The sequence below is a fragment of the Bacillus rossius genome, chromosome 3 (genome assembly GCF_032445375.1).
Source record: "Bacillus rossius redtenbacheri isolate Brsri chromosome 3, Brsri_v3, whole genome shotgun sequence".
Lineage (NCBI taxonomy): Eukaryota > Metazoa > Arthropoda > Insecta > Phasmatodea > Bacillidae > Bacillus > Bacillus rossius.
The window spans coordinates 38,086,999-38,109,433 of NC_086332.1; the positions used below are offsets into that span (position 1 = coordinate 38,086,999).

General features: G+C 43.1%; 1 protein-coding gene across 2 annotated transcripts; it reads left to right on the top strand.

Moving 5' to 3' along the window:
• The first annotated feature begins 7,651 nt into the window (after positions 1-7,651).
• LOC134530540 (maternal protein exuperantia) lies at positions 7,652-21,837 on the top strand. 2 transcript variants are annotated; one of them, XM_063365446.1, is made up of 4 exons: positions 7,652-8,044; positions 13,470-13,744; positions 17,466-17,795; positions 20,014-21,837. In XM_063365446.1, the coding sequence occupies exons 1-4, from the start codon at positions 8,038-8,040 to the stop codon at positions 21,043-21,045; spliced, it is 1,644 nt and encodes a 547-aa protein (XP_063221516.1). In that variant the 5' UTR covers positions 7,652-8,037; the 3' UTR covers positions 21,046-21,837. The 2 variants fall into 2 exon arrangements, with proteins under 2 accessions (XP_063221516.1, XP_063221517.1); XM_063365447.1 differs by lacking the exon at positions 7,652-8,044 and adding an exon at positions 8,417-8,436.
• The last annotated feature ends 598 nt before the right edge of the window (positions 21,838-22,435 follow it).

Genomic DNA, 22,435 nt, shown 5'->3' on the forward strand with positions numbered 1-22,435 from the left:
CACTCGTTACTCGGGTAACGTAAGTTAGCAATACAAAATACGGGATACAAAAATACACTGAATTAAGGGGGTGCGCACAAGTTACGTGGCACTCGTTACTCGGGTAACGTAAGTTAGCAGTACAAAATACGGGATACAAAAATACACTGAATTAAGGGGGCGGGCGATTGGAGACGGCCAATCCCGTATGCAAATGTCTCGGCGCGGGTGTTGTGCCCACTGTGGTGAAACACGCACCGCAATTAAGTTTGTCCAAGTTCCCTTGCGGGTTTGTGGTCAGCGCCGTGCGCGTGACCTTAAATCAAGTTCTGTACGTTGCGGGAGACGGCCCGTGTCGTATGCTGAAGAGCAGCCCCGTTGACCAAGTGTGGTGCGGGGTGTCTTTAAATTGATGCGGCCGGATTAGGTCCTGGACCGAAAAAAGGGACCGGGTACTCACGGAGAGGTTAAGTAATAAAAGGGGTTTTGTTAATTAGTGACTATATTTACCGGACGTTACTTTCAGTGTAGACAAAGGATGTTGCCTCTCCGTGGGACGTAGGTCCGCCCCGGTCCGTGAGCTGCGCTGAACTGCCGAACTGGCATGGCGTCCGAGGGAGGCTCGGTCTCTCTCGCGCCAGGAGTGACCTCATTACGCTAGACTCCAAACGGGTGTGTCTGGAAGAGATTTTATTGTCGCCAAAATCCTAATTTAATGTTTCAGGAGGAATGGGTACGGTTCTTCTCTTGTCTACTCAGGTTTCCGCGGTTTTGCCTTTAATTGCTGTTCGGCTCGCCTGACTCGGGTGGGCCATGGCCAGGGGTGTGTTCCGTTAGCGGGAGCGTATACTGGCGGGTGCAGGTCGGGCTCTGGGGTGGTCGTCGGCCAGACGACGTCAAACGCCCCCCCCCCCCCCCTGCGAAACCCGACCTTGCGCCGCTTATGGTCCCGCTAACATGGGGCCACCCCTAGCTCCGGCCGCTCCATCCCGGCGTGGTTCGCGGCTCAGCAGCTGGTTGGCTCCGCGTACTGGACCTGGTGATCGTAGCCGACTGGGCCAGCGTGCGCGCCGCCCCGGTTGCCGTCGTGGCAGGCATGCCGGGGGCGGCGTCGCGGTGCCTGTGCGGGGTCAGTGGCTGATAGGGTCAGCGCACTGGACCTGGTGATCGTGGCCGACTGGGCCAGCGTGCGCGCCGCCCCGGTTGCCGTCATGGCAGGCGTGCCGGGGGCGGCGTCGTGGCGCCTGGGCGGGGTCAGCGGCTGATAGGGTCAGCGCACTGGACCTGTTGATCGTGGCCGACTGGGCCAGCGTGCGCGCCGCCCCGGTTGCCGTCGTGGCAGGCGTGCCGGGGGGTGGCGTCGTGGCACCTGTGCGGGGTCAGCGGCTGATAGGGTCAGCGCACTGGACCTGGTGATCGTGGCCGACTGGGCCAGCGTGCGCGCCGCCCCGGTTGCCGTCGTGGCAGGCGTGCCGGGGGCGGCGTCGTGGCGCCTGGGCGGGGTCAGGGGCTGATAGGGTCAGCGCACTGGACCTGGTGATCGTGGCCGACTGGGCCAGCGTGCGCGCCGCCCCGGTTGCCGTCGTGGCAGGCGTGCCGGGGGCGGTGTCGTGGTGCCGATGTGGGGTCAGCGGCTGGTAGGGCCAGCGCACTGGACCTGGTGATCGTAGCCGACTGGGCCAACGTGTGTGCCGCCCCGGTTGCCGTCGTGGCAGGTGTGCCGGGGGCGGCGTCGTGGCGCCTCCTAGCTCCGGCAACAGCTCCACCCGGGTGGTGCTCGCGGTGGCCGCAGTTGGTAGGGCCCGAGCACCTGTCCCGGGTCGTCCCACGCCGAACATCCGGGGGTCGACTCGTCGAGGTGGCCTGTTGACGTTGGCCCTCAGCGTCTGGTACGGCGTGGATGGGTACAGCCTCCTCTCCCGTTCCGGTGTGCCAGGCGGGTTTGGAGTAGAGGCCTCCTCGTCCCCGTCGTCCAGTTCCATCATCATGAGGGTGGTGTCGGCGTGGTCGTTGTGCGGTTGTGCCCTAAGCACCTCCCCGGACTCGTTCTCGGGGGGTGACAGTGGTTCCGAGTGTGGTTGCGGTGTCTCGCAGCGAGCGGCGGTGCGGTGGTGGCCAGGGTGCCGGCCGGCAGGGGCGGCGGCGACCAAGGTCAGGTGGCTCTCGGCAGGCGGGCAGCAAGGACGGGCGGCGCTCGGCACGGCCCGGCTCAGCCTTGCTGACATGCGGGCGTTTAGCGGCTCTTCTTGCCAGACGGATGACAGGTGTCATCGGCAGAGTGACGGTCACGTGCGGTGGTGGGGCGGTCGGGCGTCCAGGTGCCGTGGCGTCGACCTGCATTGCGTCAGGCAGATGCAGGGAGCTCAGGCGACCCGGTAGCCGCGGTGACGTCGAGGGGCGGCGTCGTGGCGCCTCTTGAGGGCAGAGTGCTCGTCGCCTCGGCAGCTGCTGTGGCAGGCTGTCCGAGGGGCGGCATCGTGGCGCCTCTGGCGGCTTGAGTGCGCGTCGCCTCGGCGGCTTCTGTGGCAGGCTGACCGAGGGGCGGCGTCGTGGCGCCTCTGGCGGCTTGAGCGCGCGTCGCCTCGGCGGCTGCTGTGGCAGGCTGACCGAGGGGCGGCGTCGTTGTGCCTCTGGCGGCTTGAGCGCGCGTCGCCTCGGCGGCTGCTGTGGCAGACTGTCCGAGGGGCGGCGTCGTGGCGCCTCTGGAGCACAGAGTGCGCGTCGCTTCGGCAGCTGCTGTGGCAGACTGTCCGAGGGGCGGCGTCGTGGCGCCTCTTGAGGGCAGAGTGCTCGTCGCCTCGGCAGCTGCTGTGGCAGGCTGTCCGAGGGGCGGCGTCGTGGCGCCTCTGGAGCACAGAGTGCGCGTCGCTGCGGCAGCTGCTGTGGCAGACTGTCCGAGGGGCGGCGTCGTGGCGCCTCTGGAGCACAGAGTGCGCGTCGCTGCGGCAGCTGCTGTGGCAGACTGTCCGAGGGGCGGCGTCGTGGCGCCTGTGGCGGTTTGAGTGCGCGTCGCCTCGGCGGCTGCTGTGGCAGGCCGGCCGAGGGGTGGCGTCGTGGCGACTCTGGCGACTTGAGCGCGCGTCGCCTCGGCGGCTGCTGTGGCAGGCTGACCGAGGGGCGGCGTCGTGGCGCCTCTGGCGGCTTGAGCGCGCGTCGCCTCGGCGGCTGCTGTGGCAGACTGTCCGAGGGGCGGCGTCGTGGCGCCTCTGGAGCACAGAGTGCGCGTCGCTTCGGCAGCTGCTGTGGCAGACTGTCCGAGGGGTGGCATCGTGGCGCCTCTGGAGCACAGAGTGCGCGTCGCTTCGGCAGCTGCTGTGGCAGACTGTCCGAGGGGCGGCGTCGTGGCGCCTCTGGAGCGCAGAGTGCGCGTCGCCTCGGCGGCTGCTGTGGCAGGCCGGCCGAGGGGTGGCGTCGTGGCGCCTGTGGCGGCTTGAGTGCGCGTCGCCTCGGCGGCTGCTGTGGCAGGCTGGCGGAGGGGTGGCGTCGTGGCGACTGAGCCTCGAAGCCAGGCGGGCACCGTGGGGCGAATCCAGGCGGCGGGGCCTCGCACAGGCGTCTCGGCGTCGTGGCTCTGGGCGTTGCCTTGTCCAGCGTCCCTTTTGAGACCGCGTACTCATGTGGCAGTGAGGCCGGCTGCATGACGTTGAAGCTAGGCGGTAGCGACGGTGTGGCGCGACGTGTCGTTGTCGAGTCTGGTGGCGTCCCGGATGAGGCGTGTGTCGGAGACGATGCGGGTTGCGTCGGAATGGTCCTTCGCGGCACGGTGACGGTGGTCAGGTGCGGTGGCGAGGCCATCCCGGCGTCGTGAGTTGTCTCCGACACGAGGCGGGTTCGTGACGTCGTGACAGACTGCGGTGGGACGGTCGGCATCATGCGTCGTTCGGTCGGCTTCGGCGGGTCCAGCATCATCACAGTCATGTTGAGTGGCGTCTGGTCTGCGAGGGGTGTTGAGGCTGGTGGCTTTGGGCCCGGGGGTGGAGGGAGCAGGATTGGCGGCGAGAGGTTGACGAGCGTCGGCGTCGGGACGGGAGGCGTCCTTGGTGAGGCGTAGTGCGTCGGCGTGAGTGGCGTCAGGTTGATGAAGCGTTGTCTCGCTGGTGACGGTGTTTCCGGACTCGGGTCGGGAGGCGTCAGGTCTACGAGAGATGCCGAGGTTGGTGGCTCCGGGACAGGAGGCGACGGGAGCGGGATTGTTGGCGGCATGATGAAGGTCGTCGGCGTCGGGACGGTTGTACGTGACGGTGCGGATGTCGTCGGGGCGTGAGTTTGTGATACGTCATGCGTCTGCGTGAGTGGCGTCTCGATGTCGTGAATTGTCGCAGCATATCGTAGGGGAGGAATTAGTAGCGCTGCTCCCGAATACTGCACTTGGGTGGCTCGTTCTGCGGTACATCGCGCGCACGTGAACGTGAAGGACTCGCGCCTCAAAGTACCTTCACGCTCGTTGGTGCAGTCACGATGCCATAGGTCGGTACACTCGTCGCAGTGGTAGCCCATGCTACTTCCTCCAGGACACGACCGGCTTCCACACATCGTCATCCCGTATGTGCGATACTCTTGACAATAGCCACACTCGTACCCCGCGGCGATCCTGCCGTTTAAGTACCATCTCGGGTAGAGGTGGTAACACCCGATGCATTCGTCTGCATCCATCTCTTGTTATCGTGCGTGTTCAGCTGTGTCGAGTCGTGTTTTTCACTCGTGGCTCTGTGCGCGCTGTGCAAGTCTGCGCGCAGGGTCGCGCTCGCCGGCTAGGCAGGTGCCCGGACAGCCGCACAAAACAGAGGCCGAGAATGGCCGCGGTGTGGGCGGGGGTGCGGATGGGCGTGTGAGGCGATGGCCGAGAGCGCCCGGACAGCCGCACAAAGAGGAGGCGAAAACGGTCCGCGCGGGGTGGGGGTGGTGACGTCGCTCCGTTGCTCGCCTCGCCGTGATGACGTGTGGAGGTGGGGGTGGTTGGAGTGTCCTTTGTCCGCTCGCCTCGTCGCGCCGGTCTGTCTGGCCTTCGACCCTTCCTGTGTCCAAAATGGCCGTTTCGTGTCTCCGCTGTCGCCTGTTGGTGAATTTATCTCGAAAATGTCCAGGAGATGGAGAAAAAAAAAATTTCACGTTATTTTCTGCCCCACGCAGCGGGCGCCAAATGCCGTCGTCCGGGGTCTCGGGCTCGAGTCCCGGTGTGGCTCCTAGTGGGAAAAGGCGGTTCTTGATCTGTGTTGTCCGGGTGGGCGCCAGACTAGCTCGTTTCTAGTCGTGAATTTGGGGTCGTGGATGTGTGTGCCCCTGCGTGGCCCACTAGGGCCGGCGGCGGTGTTGTACCTTTTATTCAGAGGAGCGGGTTGTACACAATACAACACTCTACAGAGGTCCCCGGGGGGGTTTTTACTTGTTATTCCGTGGCGCCGTATTGTTTGTGTTCCGCGTTACGTGGCCTCGGATGCTGTTACGTCTCAGACGTCTCACTGGGTACGCAGGTAACGTAATTTCGTAACACAAAGGCGGGACACAAAATACACTGAATTAAGGGGGCGCGCACAGGTTACGTGGCACTCGTTACTCGGGTAACGTAAGTTAGCAATACAAAATACGGGGTACAAAAATACACTGAATTAAGGGGGTGCGCACAAGTTACGTGGCACTCGTTACTCGGGTAACGTAAGTTAGCAGTACAAAATACGGGATACAAAAATACACTGAATTAAGGGGGCGGGCGATTGGAGACGGCCAATCCCGTATGCAAATGTCTCGGCGCGGGTGTTGTGCCCACTGTGGTGAAACACGCACCGCAATTAAGTTTGTCCAAGTTCCCTTGCGGGTTTGTGGTCAGCGCCGTGCGCGTGACCTTAAATCAAGTTCTGTACGTTGCGGGAGACGGCCCGTGTCGTATGCTGAAGAGCAGCCCCGTTGACCAAGTGTGGTGCGGGGTGTCTTTAAATTGATGCGGCCGGATTAGGTCCTGGACCGAAAAAAGGGACCGGGTACTCACGGAGAGGTTAAGTAATAAAAGGGGTTTTGTTAATTAGTGACTATATTTACCGGACGTTACTTTCAGTGTAGACAAAGGATGTTGCCTCTCCGTGGGACGTAGGTCCGCCCCGGTCCGTGAGCTGCGCTGAACTGCCGAACTGGCATGGCATCCGAGGGAGGCTCGGTCTCTCTCGCGCCAGGCGTGACCTCATTACGCTAGACTCCAAACGGGTGTGTCTGGAAGAGATTTTATTGTCGCCAAAATCCTAATTTAATGTTTCAGGAGGAATGGGTACGGTTCTTCTCTTGTCTACTCAGGTTTCCGCGGTTTTGCCTTTAATTGCTGTTCGGCTCGCCTGACTCGGGTGGGCCATGGCCAGGGGTGTGTTCCGTTAGCGGGAGCGTATACTGGCGGGTGCAGGTCGGGCTCTGGGGTGGTCGTCGGCCAGACGACGTCAAACTGAAAACATGTTGCCGTCGCCCGGGTTCTCGTGTTCGAGACTCGGCGGTGTTCCTAGCGAGAAGGCTGTTCTCTTGCGGGGAAATGTGTCCGGGAGGGTGCCAGGCTAACGCGGTGGTTAGCCACGAGGTGGGTCGTGAGGTTTGAAAGTCCCTGCATCGCCCGCTAGGAACGGCGGCGGTGGTGATGATGCTAGGGATCCATAATGCTTGATGCCCCACTGGCCCTACACAGCATAGGACGCTGATCCCTAACTGGATTGGTGAGGTTCAGAAATAATATACACGGCTTTGCACTGTTGTTCACCCGTCGCGCACGGAGTGTGCGGAGTGGACTTTTAATTACGATGGCAAATTACACGGCACTTACAATCACACGAATTCCCTAACATAAAGTACATTGTCAATTACACACGAGGCGCTCTGACGCGCCGTCACTAGCGTTATGCCCTCACGCCAGTTGCAGTTGAGGGAGAGTGTTTGATTAAAGTCGGCTAATCCCGTAATTGGTAAACTGCGACGCGCAGGCCCACCTGTGTGGACCGCGGCTTGCTATTAAATTAAGAACACGTCTACGATTGGATGTAGCCAGTGCCTGTGCACTTGGCAATTAATTAAAGGTCTGTGGTGGCGGGAGTCGGCCCGTACCGTATATGGCACGGCCCCACGTAATGCGTTGTGTGGGGCGTGTGAGTTTGCGAGGGGTGCGTTCCACCAGCCAGAGCCAATACTGGCGGGATGAGGCCTGGCTTAATGGCCTCCGGTCGGTACGACGTCAAAACAATATTGTGATAACAGACTTTAAATACAGTCCGGTCTCTAAAATGTCTCAATGGTCTTACATTATTTGTAAATTTCCTATTTTTCTTATTCTGTCACATGACCTTAGGATACATTTGATGTTTCGGTGTGCCAAAACATTCTGAGTAGCAAGACAGTACTGTTTTGTGTTAATAGTGTATTCGTATAACATTTTTGTATATTTGCACTCAGTTTTAAAGATATGTCTACTGTCCATCAAGAAGCATGTTTGTCTTGTGAGGTATTATTTCGTGATTAATATGAAAGGAAATTTGGACGATAATTCTAAGATATTTCCCGTATCGGATTAGAGTTTTTTAATAAAATTCTTCCAAAAATATTATACATGTTTTAATATAGATATATATACATGTATGTGTGCAATCGATTTAGAACATTTAGTTTTCTTTTTTTTCTTTTGGAACAGTAACGTAATTATGTATGAATCATTAATACTTGGCTTATGAACGCGGCCATTTTCGAACATCCACGTGTTGTTTGTTGGAAGTGCTTTCAATTATTTCTTTCGTATGAAAAATATTAAAATCGAAGGTTTTAGACGGAAGATTAAGATTTACGGATTTGTAGAAGTTGTGATAGTCATTGAATATTAGTAAGTTTAATTTAGTTATTATTTGTTAGTTCGGTGTGTTTAACCTGATTCAGTTTTATTAAATATAGAAGGGGCGGGGCACAGTTCTCAATAAGTACACGTTATTTTTTGTAAAATCAGTTTTTGTTATTAAGTTACGTAATCTGAAGTAAGGTAAATTCCCGATCGACGCATTTAATTAGTATTGTGAAATTCTTCGCATTCAACCAGCTGATGTTAAAATGGCAGGTAAGGTAATATGTGAGTGTTTGTGTATGCCTTTGATGTAAGGCGAATGGGGCAAGTTGAAAAAATTATGATGTAATTTGCTACTTTCAATTATATTGTTTGTATTTATATTTAAACCTTTTCGTGTGTATTGCATCTGACATGGCGAAGATATGTGCCGCCGGTTGAATTTATAATCCGTGCAATTCTACAGTAATCAATATTTTTTCCTATTTATTCGCGTTAAATTGCCAGTTTGTATTATATTATTATTGCCATTTATTTGCTGTGCTGAAATTTGAGCCAAATTGTCAGACCATTCTAGAACAAGTATTAAAATTTTACTGTTTTAAGTAGGTTAAAGTTCAAATCAAACCCAATTTTTTTGGCAAGAAAATAATCACCTTTCATACGTAAGTAGCGGCTAATGTATTAGTCTTAAGTGAATATGTTGATAGTTTGAAATTGATTTTTTAAGGTTTATTGCCGATATAACCAAAATCCCAACCCATAAATTATTTGCTGGTACCTACCCATCTTGAATTATACCTAATATTGACCATTTAAATAATGCTGGTTTGATTTTCACTAGTATTGCCACTAGTTTGATTTTTTTAAGTGTGTCAAGGTAATTCTGGGTAAATTGCAGAGTAACTTTTCCTCAACAATAAAAAATTTAAGAAATACATACATTTCTTACTTTCTGACATGTTTTCCAATCATGTGAGAGGGCTTTGTCATACTTCAATTAGATGTTAGGTTAGTTTCATTAGAAATGCAGTTAAATCATCAATATGGTTAGTGTAGCTATAAAAATTAAATCATGTAAACGTTGGTTTTCTTATGTGAGCTACTTTCAAAATAGCCTACAGTAATTATTGGACGTCACAGCTTTTTAAAGCGAATAGAAAAAATCAGAAAAAATTGTTTCCACATGCTACATCCTTAAATTTACCTTGAAGGGATGGTTTCTTAAGTCCTTCCAGTTTTCTTTCTTTTTGAAATTTTATTACAGAATTATCTTTTCCATGTGGTATTTGTTCCGTATCATATATCCAAGTTTAGTCTTTGATCCTGATGGCATAATCCTGTATATACATTGATCCTGTGGTACATGATATTTGCTGTTTGAAATTAATACATTGAAAGATCCTGGCCAAAAAAAAACTTGAATTCCACAATACAATCAAATATGTCAAGTTTTGTGGAATTTTTTTTTGTGTTCAACTTAACAGGAATAATTTACTGTTATAGCACAAGTTATATTATGTCCAGGATCTTTTGATTAGCTAAATTAAATAGCAGGCATCAGGATATATGTAAACTTGTATATGTGACATGGAACTTTTGCCATACACATTAATTTCTCCAACATCTGTGTTGGGTTCAGTTGCATTTTACAAGTTGAGAATAACTTGTTTACTAAGGGAAAACATAAGAAAAATAGGGAGAATAAATGAAAGTGGTATGCAAGAAGGAATAGTATAATGAAGCCTATACCAATCAATGATAAAATGGTAATTAGGGGTTTGTAAATTTTCTGAAGAAAAACTGGAAAATGCCTTTTATGAATAGTTATAATGTCGCTCGGTAAGTAATACAATTTTATTTGCAAAAAAAAAATTATTCATTTATTGTATTTTGGCTGTATCTTTTAGACTGAAAAAGTGTGTTTTACTGTCTTCCTTTGAACTTATAAAGTAAATGTGATCAAATGAAATGTTAAGAGTTTCAAATTTTGGATAGATACTATGCTTGGGTTATATATGTGTTTCTGAGATAATTGTGGACAGAAGAGGTGTATCTGTAAGAATTGAACTTACAAAGGAAAGCATTATAACTTTTTTATTAACTATTTATCATTGTTATTTTTTTGAGGGATGTTGTGACATTACAAAGGTATTTTACCTCATGATAGTGGTGAAGGCGATGATGTAAAGGGATCTTTAAATATTCCTTATTTTTTATTGCCCGTGGGGGTCAAACCATGAAAGAGTCAATAAACTTTACATAGAGCAACCGATAAATAATTAAATTTTATTCTTTCACAATACTGTGTGACCAAGTAGTATAGTAGTTGAGAGATTTCACTCACAGGTTGAACATAACTAGTTCCGTATTTTTTTCTCTAAAATTGGGCACTAATGATTTTCACAATACCAACCACAAAGCATAAAAAAAATACATTAAGTTTTAGAACTGTATCAGGATCTAGGTTCCCCTTAGCAAACTTTGGATTCAGGATCTAGTGCTAAATATGGTCTCATTTTGATTTTAGTGTCTTGATATTCAGTTAGGGTACATAATAATGAAGGATTCTTGTAAGATTTTATTAGAGATGGAAGGTGGTTTAGTTAGTGGTCTAAAACAATGTTAGGTTAACCTAGTTGTTTCACAATACATAACCATCTAATGCAATACACATAAATTGGTTTTAAGTGGTTGCAACAATCAACAAAAATACGCAAATAGGAATGTACCATTAACTAGTGCCTTCAAGAGTCAACTGATTTATTCAAACACATGGTTACACAAAATTAACATAATAGAGTAAGATCCCAGAGCGATAAGACATAGGTAACTTATTTTCACACAGATGAAACCTTAGGTTCTCAGTAGCGTCTCATTTAAAAATCAGACATGTAAAAGTAAGTAAAGTTCATTTATTTTTTGTGGAGCTTTAAAGCGACTGACAAAAGTTATGGTCCATAATAAGTGTCTGACACTTATAATACGACTTCAGAATCATATTCTACAAAATATACATAAAAATCAGCTATATAAATTTAAGTTAAATAACTCTTATTTTTAGTTAACTCTCTCACCTGGTACTGCCCAGGTGTCACAGGGTGAGCTCCACAAGCATGCAGGTATTCAAAGCTCACGAGACGCTAGGTACTGAGAACCTAAGGTTTCATCTAAGTGAAAATAAGTTATGTCTTATTGCTCTGGGATCTTTGACTATAAATGTTGCTATTTAAACATAAAAAAATTTCTGAGTTCTCCCGATTCCTTTACATTTAGGTGCTACGCATTATTTAATAGTTATGCGTCCTATTTATTATTTTTAATGTACTCATCAGACGGGCATGAAAAAAAAAACAATATTTTAATGAGTGCGATTTAAACAAAACAGGGATTCCAACCTGACTGTGTAACATTATTTGATTCACATCTTTTGAAAATATTTTGTTATGTAGTTTTCCTCAACACAAATATTACCCTAATATGTTTGCCAGTGATAATATTAGTTAACTGTTTTAAAACCTTTATTTCATATAGTACTAAACCGATATACTTAATTTCTAATATTTTACAAGTAATATTAATGACCAATGTGACACCAAAGTGTCTCAACTCATTTGAAACAACCAAGTTTGCTGTATTGAAACATTGTCAAAACACTTCACTCACACACCATATTTTCAGTCTATTATTTTGCTTTAAAAAAACCTTAAGCTTAATAAACACACCATCAAAAATAACTGAAAATAAAGAACACATTACATAATCAAAAAATTTTAATTTTCATGTAAAACCAGAAAATCAACTTTAATAACGGAAACCAGTACGAGGATGGGACTAAATAAAATTTGAATTTCTTATCGTTTTGCAAGATTTCTAGAAATGTAGTTTAATGCTACCAGTGACTGACATGGAGGAGAAAAAAGTAAATGTAACACCTAGTTTAAATAAATATTAATATTATTTTAAATAACAAATGTTTTGTGAGATATTTTTTTCTAGTTATTTTCATTACAAGCACATGGCATATTGGCAGTGTTAATAGTCTGCTATAATGGACATGATGGATTTGCCCTTTTCAATGAACATGCATATAATGGAGAGGCTGTATTTTTTTCTGGAATTTCAGCATGTTTTGAAGTGCGCTCCAACTGTACTTGTCTCTCGTATGGAATTAGCCATATTATATATTTTATAGCTTTTGACCTATTTGCTATCAAAGCTCCTATATATTTATTATGAATAACTTAGGCTGTTTATATATTTTGTTTTAAAAGTTATGTAAGCGTTACTATTAAAATACAAGTTAATTTATTTTTCTGAACTTTTAAATATTGCTTTTTGAAATTATTTATTACATATTTGTGAATGTTTGTTTCCAAGCATTCATTATACTACTAAAAGGCAAAATTAATTTTGAAAAAAACACATGTACAAAACATTGGCTGTATCCGAATACTACCCTAATGGATCCCTTAGCTAAGGGATCCACTAAAAGTGCATCATAGTGGACGCGGCCATCTTTGTGTTGAATCCGAATTCTCACAAGGGATGCCGATGCATCCCTTCACGCATCCACTAATTCGAGATTTTAAGGGATGCGACACTCGCATCCACTAACGCGTCCCTACATCCATTAGCTTCGGAATCGGGTTTTATTTTGTTTGTGTATAATATTACTTCAGATTTTCAGCATAATATTTGTTAAAAACATTATAAGCGAAAGTGATAACTTAAACAGAGACAAATGAAGACGTTAATAAATATAATAAAAATACGAATTTAAACTTAAAGGATAATTCAAAACTCATAAGTATTTTTAAAGTTTACAATTTATAAAATGTATTTTATTTGGATCGCTAACATGTATAACATACACGTTACATTATTTTTTAATTGGTAGGTATTTATTATTTACGTTTTGCTGAATATTCGTAGATATCCCTACACAAAATGGCTGCGTGAACATTAGTACGACTGACAGTCAACAGGTGGTGCTAGTAGTAAAAGTATTCGGATACTATCCATCCATTAGAAATGCGTCCTCTACATTGTGGCTGCATTTGCTAAGGGATGTAGGGATGTGTGTGCTAAGGACGCATCCCTATGTATTCGGATACAGCCATTGACTAGTATAAATTTCTTAATTTTTGTTGAGAAAAAAATTGATTACTGGTCAAATAACATTAACAGTGATATTATTTTCTCCTCAGTACAGGACCAGTATAACCAAATTTGATACACATCCTCCTTCCTGCGAGACACAAACAATTGACACTTAAATATTGTTTATAGATATTGTTATACAATAATGTATATTTAAAACCTGTTTTAATATAGTGATATACTATTATTGATTTTACTCAGTGAAATATTACCAATCACTTACTTTGTCAAAAATTTATTTATTTTGGTAATCACACTGTACATGTTGTATGCAAGTTTTTGTTTTTGACATTTCAAACGAAAAAATTATGGAACATTTAAATCATAGACAATGTTTAAGTTACTGTAATCATATTTTTTTAAAATTATTTTTGTTTATTTATACAACTTGAGTTGATATTTATGGAAGTTAAAATATCTGTCAGTATCTGCCTGTTAATCCCTCTGTGAATGATTTTAATACTGTTGGTGGTCTTGTCTTGCATACATACATGTGATTGCTGAGCAGGGTGAAGCAAGTTGTGGACGATTGCAGAACTAGACGAGATGGTGTCGACAAAGCCGGAAGTGAACGGTGCTGAGGGGGGCATACCCCCGGGCAAGTACCACGTGGTAGGCTGGGACCTGGACACCACCGGCCGCCGCCTCATCGACGAGATTTGCCAGATCGCGGCGTTCTCGCCCGCCTCCAAGTTCTCCCAGTACGTGATGCCGCACCGCGATATCAGCCTGGGGGCCCAGCGCCGGCACAACATCAGGGTGGTCACAATCGGCCGCTACCGCATGCTCAAGGACTCCAAGACCGGCAAGGTTTGCTCTAGCACCTGCTCCTTAGCCCATGCCTACATGCATGCCCATAAAAGAATGCATTTTTGTAAAAGGTTCATTTAACATTAAGCAGTCTTTCCACACCACTTATTCTAGTTAACTATATAGAGTTCTTTGTATTCCAATAGGCTAAAGCTAACCAACCATTAATAGTTTATATAGTTACCTGCCTGAAAAGTGCATTTGTCTATTATATTTATTGCAGTCAAGTTGGCAACATGCTAGAAAATAGTTGTTTTGTAACTTGATGGCTTATTAAAATGATATGTGTTTTAATTGGTCGGTGACAAAACAGATTTTATTCTTGACAGGGGTCTTTTGGTCTGGGAAAATCAAGACTAGGTTTGAATGGGTAGGAATTCTAAAAATGTTACCTTAAATATATAAAAAAGGTTATACGAAAGTGATAATTTTTCGGGAACTTAGTTTGAAAATATGAATATCTTTAGAAGGAAACTTTTCATACCAGGGTATTTGTGCTATACATAAAGAAACTATGTAAAAGAAAGATTTATTCACATAAATTAAAATTACTAAATTTTAAAAATATAAAAAAAATTAAATTTTGCTCTATAAGTTCTGAGATATGAAGTACTAATTGAAATGTTTGTATGATTATGTAGTGTGAGAGACTTTATTTTGGAATTGATGGAATGTAGTACATGCTTGGGAAATTTGTTGGAATGCATGTTGCTGCCCATACATTTTAATAATGATTGTGGAACTTTCTTACATTTTCAGGATAATTTTTCCAGCACATCAAAATCCTGATATCTTAATTTATTTGGAATATCTTAATTCAGAATAGTTTAGTTAAGGCCTAAATCCATAAAAAATAGTTCATGTATTAAGTGAATACTTACACTATGTTATTATAGTTTGTTTTTTTAACACTTTTTTTGTTCGGTATTTATCAATAGGCTATATTTTTTAAGTAACATTCTGAATTAAATTATTTTTACTGGATTTGTACCGATATGAATCTACCAAAGCCGACTTTGCAGATGTGTAGTTGAATCTGCTTTACTGTCGATTCACTATACACCTACTACCCCTCACTTAGCACGACAAATTTGTTCTTAAAAATTCTCATGTTATTCAAAATTGCGTATTCTGAAGAATTAGTTTCCATAAATAGCAAGGCTTATTTATTTAATGTGTTCCAAAATTGTGTAGAAAAATATACTTTACGTAATATAAATGCAAAGAATAACGCTCAACTACAAATATGTCACACCATTAATCTTTATACCTATGCCTCCCATCGCACTTTGTATGACAAATACGACACTGCGTAACGGGAGATAAGTGGTTATGTACTTTATTGTCAGTCGGCTGGCTGACTTGCCGGCCCGGGCATGACCTTCAATTCACGTCGCGTAACTTTCCAAACAATCCTTTACTGACAGTTAATCAATATTACTGTCCGGATAATTACATTCCATTTTTCAAAAATTAAAGTGATGATTCGCGTATCACCAATCCTGTCAGGCCAAGATTAATTTTTTCATTGCAACATTCATTTAACAACCTTTTCCATGTGAATCTCTGTTCATTTCTGTTCCGGTATCTAATGTCAAATATATTCCTGCTAGTACAACCAACAGCATCGACTTATATCAACTTTAAGAGTCCTTATTTCGTACAATTGTGCGCACAGTTGACTTGCTTAAAACTAATGTGCGACCAACATAAGCATGGCCTTCATAATAATCTGCGCGCCGTAATACTTCTAGTTTTGTCTCAAATACTTGAACACAATGCATTATGAGTGATGAAGCTCGTACAGTTACTGGCAGCTGAATGGGCAGACGTTGCTCTTGTTTCAGTGAATTCCCTGCCACTGGCTAGACTGAGTTCACGGCCCGGTTTGTGGCCAGGCGACAACGGTACGGCACGGCAGCATACCTGCGGACATAAAAACATTTGGTCCTTTACGCTCCATAGCAGCAATTTAACTTGCCATAGCTGATATTTGTACAACAGCCGATAGTGTAGACATACCTGCGCGCGCATCTCTTCCCCCCTTGTTTGGCTAACTTTATCCCACGGCACATCTGTTGTTTACAGAACTTCAAACAGACTTCGTGGCGTCGTGCTCAATTTTTTTTTTTTTTTTGCCGAGATTTTGTGTTAATTGAAATTTACAGACGTGCTATTCATGACTGGGGCAGAAAAATTCACATCATACTAAATGAATCCGCACAATCTGAAGACGTGCTAAGTGAGGGATAGGTGTACGCTTGTTAATTTTCAGCCAATATCACTGAAAAATGAAAGTCTCTCTCATTACCTAAAAATCCACTTTTCACTTTTTATACTACTACGTACATGATTTGAACTCGCATAATTTCTTAGCCGTCCATATTTAACTTAAACATCCTATATTTTAATAACGTTCTTGATTCTAATACCTTACACAGGCAAACAATAGTTTTGGTGCCAGGATATTTGGAGCTGATTTCACATGAATTTGGTGCCCTGAATTTATGGCATTAGTTTTTGCCTAGGAGGTCAAACTTTAAGATATAATGTTTTAGTGACATGTACGTTTTACATTATTTTAGGTTAAATCCATGAATTATTCTAAAAATTAAACATGAAATTATTATTTAATTACACAAATAGTATATTATATTATACAAATATTACTAATATATACTTATATTTTTATATATACAAAGATAGTAACAAGTCATTGAAGAAGGAACCAACTAGACACTCATCACTTCGGAAGCTTCTTTTTCGTGAACTTCTTGAATATATCTTGGAACAGTCCCTTTTTAAACTCCAGCAATAATCTGCCGTCATGTGCATATCCCATTTTCCTTAATTGCTGTCCTCCATAATTTAATATCTTGATGAAATCTTTCACCTTGCTCCTCACTGCTGTCTCCTAAATTTTCAGGAAAACTGTCCAGGTGGCTGTGTAAACAGTGCACCTTAATACTCATGTTTCACCCAAGGGATTTGAAATTTTCAGCTGCAACAAATTAAGTCCAGGTTTTTCTCTTAGTCTTATTCGTGGAGTTTGCAAAGGCTTGGTCCTTAATGAATTTTCCTATTTCTGGGCCGTTGAATATTCTGCTTTAATTTTTTACGTACTAATGTGAGGCATTCCCACTCCCCTGTAAATGCAAAGCAATACCTGTCTTTTCAGTCTTTACAAACTGCTTCATAAGGCCCAGCTTGATATGCAGTGGAAAAAATATGTTTTTTTCAAGTTCAACTAAGGGTTCTTTAATAACTTTTTTCTGTAAGGACCATGTCTTCTCTTAGGCCACTCTTGTCTAATTCAGTGGTGTGTTTTGTCTCTGCTATCCCAGAGGCTTAAGATGCACGGATATTTAGTGTGGCCACTTTGCTGTCTGAGAAATGTTACCATTTTTAAGTCCACACAAATCACCCATTGATTTTCACGGTATCTTATTTTCTTCTTCAAGACCAAAGCTATGGGCTATATGTTTCTTTCTTTGTCGTTGAGTGAGCAATTGGTATTGAACCATATTTGTTCCCATTGTGTAAAACACATTTCAAGCTTCGCTTATCTCATAAAGTAGAGCTGATAGAAAAAAAAACTAATTTCATATTTAATAAAGATCAGTTGCAAAACCTAGGCACCAAAAAAAATATTTATGTGGGCTTGTGTTATAAATAAATATATCACCATAACGGTAAGCTAAATTAATTGTGTCTATTGCAGATTCTGAAAACCAAAAGTGAGATATCTGCATTAACTGACTTCCTCCAGTGGTTGGAAGACCTTCGAGGAAGCAACTTGGATGGCATCATCTTGTTAAACCATGAAAACTTCCGGGTGATTGCACCAATGCTTTTGGAGTCACTCCGTCGGTACAACCTGCTGGATAGGTTCTCTGCTGTCGTCAAGGGTTTCGTCAATGGCTACAAGGTGGCAGAGGCCAAGTGCGCCGAGAGTGTTCGCTTCTTCCCGTTGCGCACTCTGTCGAGGATTCTGCTTGATAAGGATCCCATCCTGGACAATGCTGAGGATCGTGCAGAACTTATTTATGAGGTAATTTTTTTTACATGTAAGTTTTTCATTCATATTTTGTTCAGTAAGTTTTAGACTTGTGAATGGCTTCTGTTATCCAATATGTTATGTTATTGAATTGTTAAGTCAGTGTAAAATCAGTTTTTAACCATTCTGTCCCTCAAACTATCTATATGTGTTTCAGACAGTTAAATGTGATGGATCATAATTAGAGTCCCGTAAAAATGGTTTTATTTTTCCTTAAATTTCGTTTTGAAAAAATCAAATTTCGGTTTTATTTCGCTGTTTTGGTTTTTCATGTTTACTTTAACTTTTGAGAATGGTTTTATGACCTACAAGTTTTGCTTGGCTAAATAATAGTGGCACGGCGTATACTCGTATACTGCACTCTAAAGTCAACACTATTGGCAAATAAAAATTGTAGGCTTGAAACAGCTCGGCACGGCCCGGTGCCGCCTAGCGCGCTGCCTCGGCACGGCCCGGTGTCGCCTAGCGCGCTGCCTCGGCACGGCATGTCTCAACTTAGTATTCTTTTAATATTTCTTGCTGCTGTTCTTTGTCCCGTTGACGCCGTATTCACTTGCTTTGCGGCCGTATTGCATTTGCTGAGAAGTGTAGTTACGGCAGTTAAAGGTCACTGATTTTGCTTATCAATCGGCTTAGTGTCATGTGTTCATGTTTACGACTAGTAGAGGTGTAAAAGTAACGAAAAAAAGTGTACCCGTATGTATTCGTTACTATAACAATTAGTACTCGTTACTATCGTGTCGCTACGTTACTCGTTACTTCTGATACCGCATAACATGCAATGTTATGTTGCAGCAACGAATCGAGTCGTATTGCGTACGCGTACAGTATGACGTCACGTAAATAATAATAAATAGAATATAAACAATTAACAATATTTGATAATTAACAGTTTTTGTTAACCAAGAAACAATTAAATCTCATTAGAGCGGTTTTATTATATTATCTCTTTTAAGATAAAAACAACAAAAAACGTGAAAATACGCGATAATAAATAACAAAAACATACATATTTCTAATTTGTAAAAAATACTTTCTTATAAACAGTAAAAAACTTGGACGACAAATTTCCATATTATACTTAATAAACAAACATCGTTCTTTGTAACGTAAATTCATCGAATATGCGCGCGCATGCGTAAAACATACGAAAAATGCGAGTAACGAAATCCAGCCGTGTGTAACGTTTCGTTACTCGATACTAGATGGCGCACCCGTTACTCAGTCAGTACCGAATACATACGGTTTGCTACACCTACAGCTCTAACGAGTAGGTTGCCAAGCCAGTCAAACGTAGTTGAAAGCATGAGGTTGTTAACTGTTCAACATGAAAGGAAGAATTAAAATTTTATATTTCTCTACAAGATTAATGTGTAAATACAGCGGGTTGAAAATCATGGCAGCTATATTGTGTTGAAAACATCGCCGGTATTTTTTATTAACTTTGTGTTGATGCTCAGGTACATTTTTCTCTTTTTAATTAGTTTATGATTGCAATTACTGCTTTCGTTTCAAATTGTAATGATTACGTGACGGGAATACTGTAAATCATTATTTACTTTCATTACTACAAAGCGGCCATGTTGAAACTTAGAAAAATGGCGATGTGCCGTCAACGTCGTGTTTACTTGTTTTTCGCGATGTCTTGCATGGGTGGTCTAATTCATTATTATCAGTTTTATTTCTCGATGCTGTGCGATTTCGGTGTTTTGTCGCGAATTAAGGTAAATTGCGGTGTTATTTCGCGATATCGCGATTCGCGAAATTTCCGTGTCTCTAATCATAATGAATACCAAAAAATAATAGTAAGGATTAAATTTTTTAGTTGCTTGTATGCTTTACCAAAGTTAAAATATTTTTTCATTAATGAAAAAAAGGTCCCGAAAATTTAGTTCCTGCTAATAACTTTTCCTGCAAATACAAAATGGACGCTGTTAATTTATGTAACTCAAAAAGTAAGAGAGTTCAGTTTGCCCTTTCGTACCAAAAATTTGGATTATAATATAAATTTTAGAATTAATCTGATGGTATCTTATTTTGGATGTGTGCGAAATCTGTAATCCATATTTACATTAAATCTTTCTGTAGCTTGTGCAGTCATTATGATTGGTCTCCACAATGTTTTATTATAAAATATTTTTTGGTTTTTTTTAAGTACAGTTTTGTAATAGTTATAACTTGAATGATAATAGTCATGTTTTATTTTCTACAGATTGCTCATCGATTATGCGTTGAAGATGAAAAACCAGATGAAACTAATGGTGGTGATGGTGACTGTGCTGCTGGTGATACCAATTTAATTTTAGGGAAGGCAATCTGTAAATTTGGTGTTACTCTAGAAGTTGAGGAGAAAGCGATAGAGGAGATCAAATTAGTTCTTGACCGACAGAAGAATCTTACCCCTGTGTTTGCCTCGCAGCTGCGTGCAACCCTTCGCCAGCGTCAGAGAGCCACCGTTCTGCGTCGGTTGCTTGCAGCAGAAGGTGTTGAATTAGCGACTCTTGCCAAGAGCTACACAGAGAACGGAAGCGCTGGCATCGACAACGTTCTCGCCACCTTGAGCTCGGCCAAACCAAAGGACATCATCGATTTGAAGGACATATTGCTTGGTTACTTCGACCCTACGTACAAGCCCTCCCAGGACACGACACCCCGCAACGTCAGACCACGCAAGCCAAGGAAGGGAAGCCTTACAGAAACTAATCCAAATGCTGCCAAGACAAAGAGCTCCCCGGATGCTAGCTCGAAAAGCACAGGTGCTCATAGCGAAGATGGTTCCCCGTCCAAGGTACAAAACGCCACAGAGCAGAGTGTCTTGAAGGTCGAACCTGAGACTCCGAAACCACCCAGAAGTGAGGCGGTACTCAACACTGTTAAGCAGGATGTTAAGAGTGAAGTTTCAACAAAAGAACTTTCTGAAATCAAGCCTACTGTGCCGGGTGTGCAGCTTGCTTCTCAGGAGTCTAATAAATCTGTCACTCCTGCTCCTGAGTCTAAACCTTCTTTGTCAGAAAGTAAGCCAACTGTGCCAGAGTCTGAAACGTCGACACTGGAATCTAAACCCTCTTCATTAGAGTCCGAACCCTCTTCGCCCGAGTTACACTCGTTAGAGTCAACAACTACATGTACTGAACCACCAAAGATTTCTTCTGTCAGCAGTGATCCACTTCAGCAGGCACCTAGTACTCCTGAGAGTGAAGTGGTTCAAGAGGAACTTGCTACAACCAACTCACCTGCGTCCTAAGCTAGTTGACCCACTAGTTACTCTCCTATGCAAACAGGATGCCTGTGAGTGCCTTATTTACAATGCTGGATTAAAGAATTAATTTTTTGTTCATGCCATTGTGGCCTTAATTTGACTTAACATAACAGAACTTGTTTATTCTGTTGCTATCTTATGATCAGATGATACATCATTGTTTGCTTCATGAAGTGTGTTTATTTTTCATGTGATACCATTGTTGTATTAACTTTAGAAAATAAATTACTGAAATAATCTTTAAGGATGTAGGTACCAATTTTTGTTGATATTAAATTGAAGTGTTCTTTAAATTACAATTCTTATTTTAATGTGTGACCTAATGCCTTATGTAACTGATATTTTCACTTGTTAACCATTTGTGCAGATATAAGTTTGAGATATTTTTTTTTACTGAAATGTTTTGTGTTAGAAAAGACCTTTTTTTGAATCATTAATATTTATGTATTTTGCTTCAGATTTTTTGAAGTAAGGGCTAAGCGTGTATTATTTCAAAACAGATTATGAAGTGTGTATGCTAGCAAAGATATATTTTGTGATGTTATGGCAGCAGTTAAGTTGTTAAAATCTGATATATGTATCTTGTTATTTTTTTTATTTTTAAATTCTTGTCATATTACAGAAAATTTAATTTTTTTTATGATTATTTATGATGATGATAATTGGCTATTTATGATCATTATTTCTGTTTATTGTGCTAAAAAAAATTTCAAGATCTCATTACCTGGAATTGTGGAATAGCTTTTTGTTAAATACAATTATTTGTGGAAGCAGTAATTGGACATTTTTAATTTATAGTAATGTAATTATTTTTACCTGAGTTGGAATCTGCAGTTGCAAATTGAATTCAAAACAATTTTTTGGCAACTAATAGCAGTAGGTTTTAGAAGACTTTTACATTTATATTTGGCATACTTATTTAATATACATACTTCATTATATATACCTAATATTATCTTACAGACTCAGATCATTGATGTTGAACTATGTATGATTGTGTGTTGGAGATTCTTGAAACAAAAGAGTATTTTACACACAAAAGTAGCATAGGAAAAACTTAACATCAGATACTTTGACTAGTTTATGCTCAGCTGAAAGTGGTTATGACATGTTCTCTTTATAATAGAGACATGTGAGTCTCTGTAATATTGAGAAATTATAGAGATCAAAATATTCTTAATTTGGTCTTGAGAACATTTTAGAATTTCCGAAAATTTTGAGAATTTGTATTGCTTATCTCTGATTGTCTACTTATGCATTTAAATAAAGCTACCAGGTACTTAAAATAATAACTTGAATCAGTTACCACATGCCGACACAACACAGTGTATGTTCTATCGTTTATTTTCCATGTTCACGTAAAAAAATTTTCAAA

Coding starts and splice junctions, on each gene's coding strand:
- LOC134530540 (XM_063365446.1), top strand. Junction 13,745..17,465: donor AGGACTCCAAGACCGGCAAG/GTTTGCTCTAGC, acceptor TGTCTATTGCAG/ATTCTGAAAACCAAAAGTGA. Junction 17,796..20,013: donor GTGCAGAACTTATTTATGAG/GTAATTTTTTTT, acceptor TATTTTCTACAG/ATTGCTCATCGATTATGCGT.